Genomic DNA, 1,809 nt, shown 5'->3' with positions numbered 1-1,809 from the left:
GGGATGAAGTGGCTCTGTTTTATCACACTAAATACATTTTAGGATTCCGTTAAAATGCTATTAATGCAATTTAAACAGGCTTCCAAACATTTGGGATAATGTAAGGACATAAGTCTGCTAAATTTATAACAATGTTCTATGTTTTGTTAATATATTAAGAAAAAAAATCTTACATATTGTGCCTTTAAGCCCAACAACTCCTGATATGCATCATGTATAATGGATGGCAACTCTACAAGAGTGAAGCAGCCCTCTAAACATAAACAAAACAACTCCTCTGTTGACAGTAGCTTAGTTAAAATTGGCAAACATAAGTATTTGGTTGCTGAATGTTACATTTGTCAAACACAGAGAATTCCAAGCATGCCAGATGCCAGAATTTCTGAGACCGAGTTGTGTTCTGTACACACATATTGACAATTTTTAAAATCCACTCCCATAATGTAAATATATTGCACGAGACCTCCAAAACAAAAATTTAGAACTTAAAAAAAAAGCATAATAGGGGCACTTTAAAATCAGTGTGTGTAGTTTTAGAATGTAACGGATGGTCTAACTTTAAGCAAGCTGAAGCCAAATTACACATTTTTTTTAATGAAGAACATTACAAGAGTCTGAAATCGGCATGTGTGAACTGAGTGAGGTTTTCTCAGACAGCGGTGAGGGGTGAAGGGGGAAACTCTGAATTCATGAAGGTGAAGTCTTGGAATTCCTCTTGATTTATTGCGGCAAGAACATCAGGGTCAGAAGGTGTGAGGGTGGACGAGGTGGATGTGAAAAACTTATCAAAGTTCTCTCCTTTTTTGCCCCCCTGTGAGAATAACAAAACAAAATCAGCAAGGCTACGCTTAATTCTATTAAATATTACACAAATAAAATACATGCTGTTGACGTCAGTTCAGTGCTGTGAACTCAGAGTACCTCCTCTTATTTGCTGTACTCACATACATTCGCATGCCGTGATGACGCCATAGATTAGCATGAGTAATATGAGGAAAGAGCTACAGGCATAGAGGGTCAGACTTATTTTTGTCTGCTGTCTTTGCAAGACAAAATAACACTAGTTAATATGAAAGCACACATGCCCAGATGCATGCTGAAAATAATGAGGAGGAGCAGGGAGAGGGCATTAATAACTTTCCAGTATGATTAAAATAACAAAAACCAAATAGGCACACGTACTATACAACACTTATCTCCAGACAAAATAGCTACCTGTCTGTCTGTCTGTCTGTCTGTCTGTCTGTTGTCTGTCTGTCTGTCCGTCCGTCCGTCCGTCCGTCCGTCCGTCCGTCCGTCCATCTGTCTGTCTGTCTATGTATCTATCTAGAAGACGTCAACCGCAGTGTGGCCTTCAGATTAATTTAAGAACTGTGTGTTGAGAGCTTTGTGGGAATGAGTGTCATTGGCCAAGCAGTTGCATCCGAACCTAATGCTCGGTTCACACCAAACACAGAGAATAGCGTCACTTGCTCTAGTTTACTCACGGGATGATTTTAGCTCAAGTTTAAAATCTTTTGAACTTACATGTAAGATCTGATTGAGGTGGATTCAACGTGTTTACATTGACTTTGTATACTATTTACTGCAAATACTGTACTTAATTCAACGTTTTGTGTGAACTTAGCATTACATCAAGTCAGATACTGTGGCGTGAAGTAAGTTGCCACTAACTCTATGTCATGACATTGTAGACAAAATTATGCTGAAAGCAAGGTAAAAAAACACAAGGTCCATAAAGACATGGATGAACGAGTTTGACTTTGAGTCCTGACCTCATCCCGACGGAACACCTTTAGCATGGATTAG

At 38.8% G+C, this 1,809-nt stretch overlaps 1 protein-coding gene across 1 annotated transcript in view; it reads right to left on the bottom strand.

Annotated features, from left to right (window-relative positions):
• Window positions 1-197: 197 nt before the first annotated feature.
• LOC130243118 (protein kinase C gamma type-like) overlaps window positions 198-1,809 on the bottom strand; it is a 4,990-nt gene continuing 3,378 nt past the window's right edge. Inside the window, exon 3 of the mRNA XM_056475176.1 lies at window positions 198-811. Coding sequence (XP_056331151.1) covers window positions 650-811 — 162 coding nt within the window. The 3' untranslated portion in view covers window positions 198-649. The remainder of the gene's footprint in view (window positions 812-1,809) is intronic.

The sequence above is a fragment of the Danio aesculapii genome, chromosome 16, assembly GCF_903798145.1.
Source record: "Danio aesculapii chromosome 16, fDanAes4.1, whole genome shotgun sequence".
Taxonomy (NCBI): Eukaryota; Metazoa; Chordata; class Actinopteri; order Cypriniformes; family Danionidae; genus Danio; species Danio aesculapii.
The sequence above is the reverse complement of the archived record's forward strand: the minus strand, read 5'-3'. Positions and strand labels throughout refer to the sequence as shown.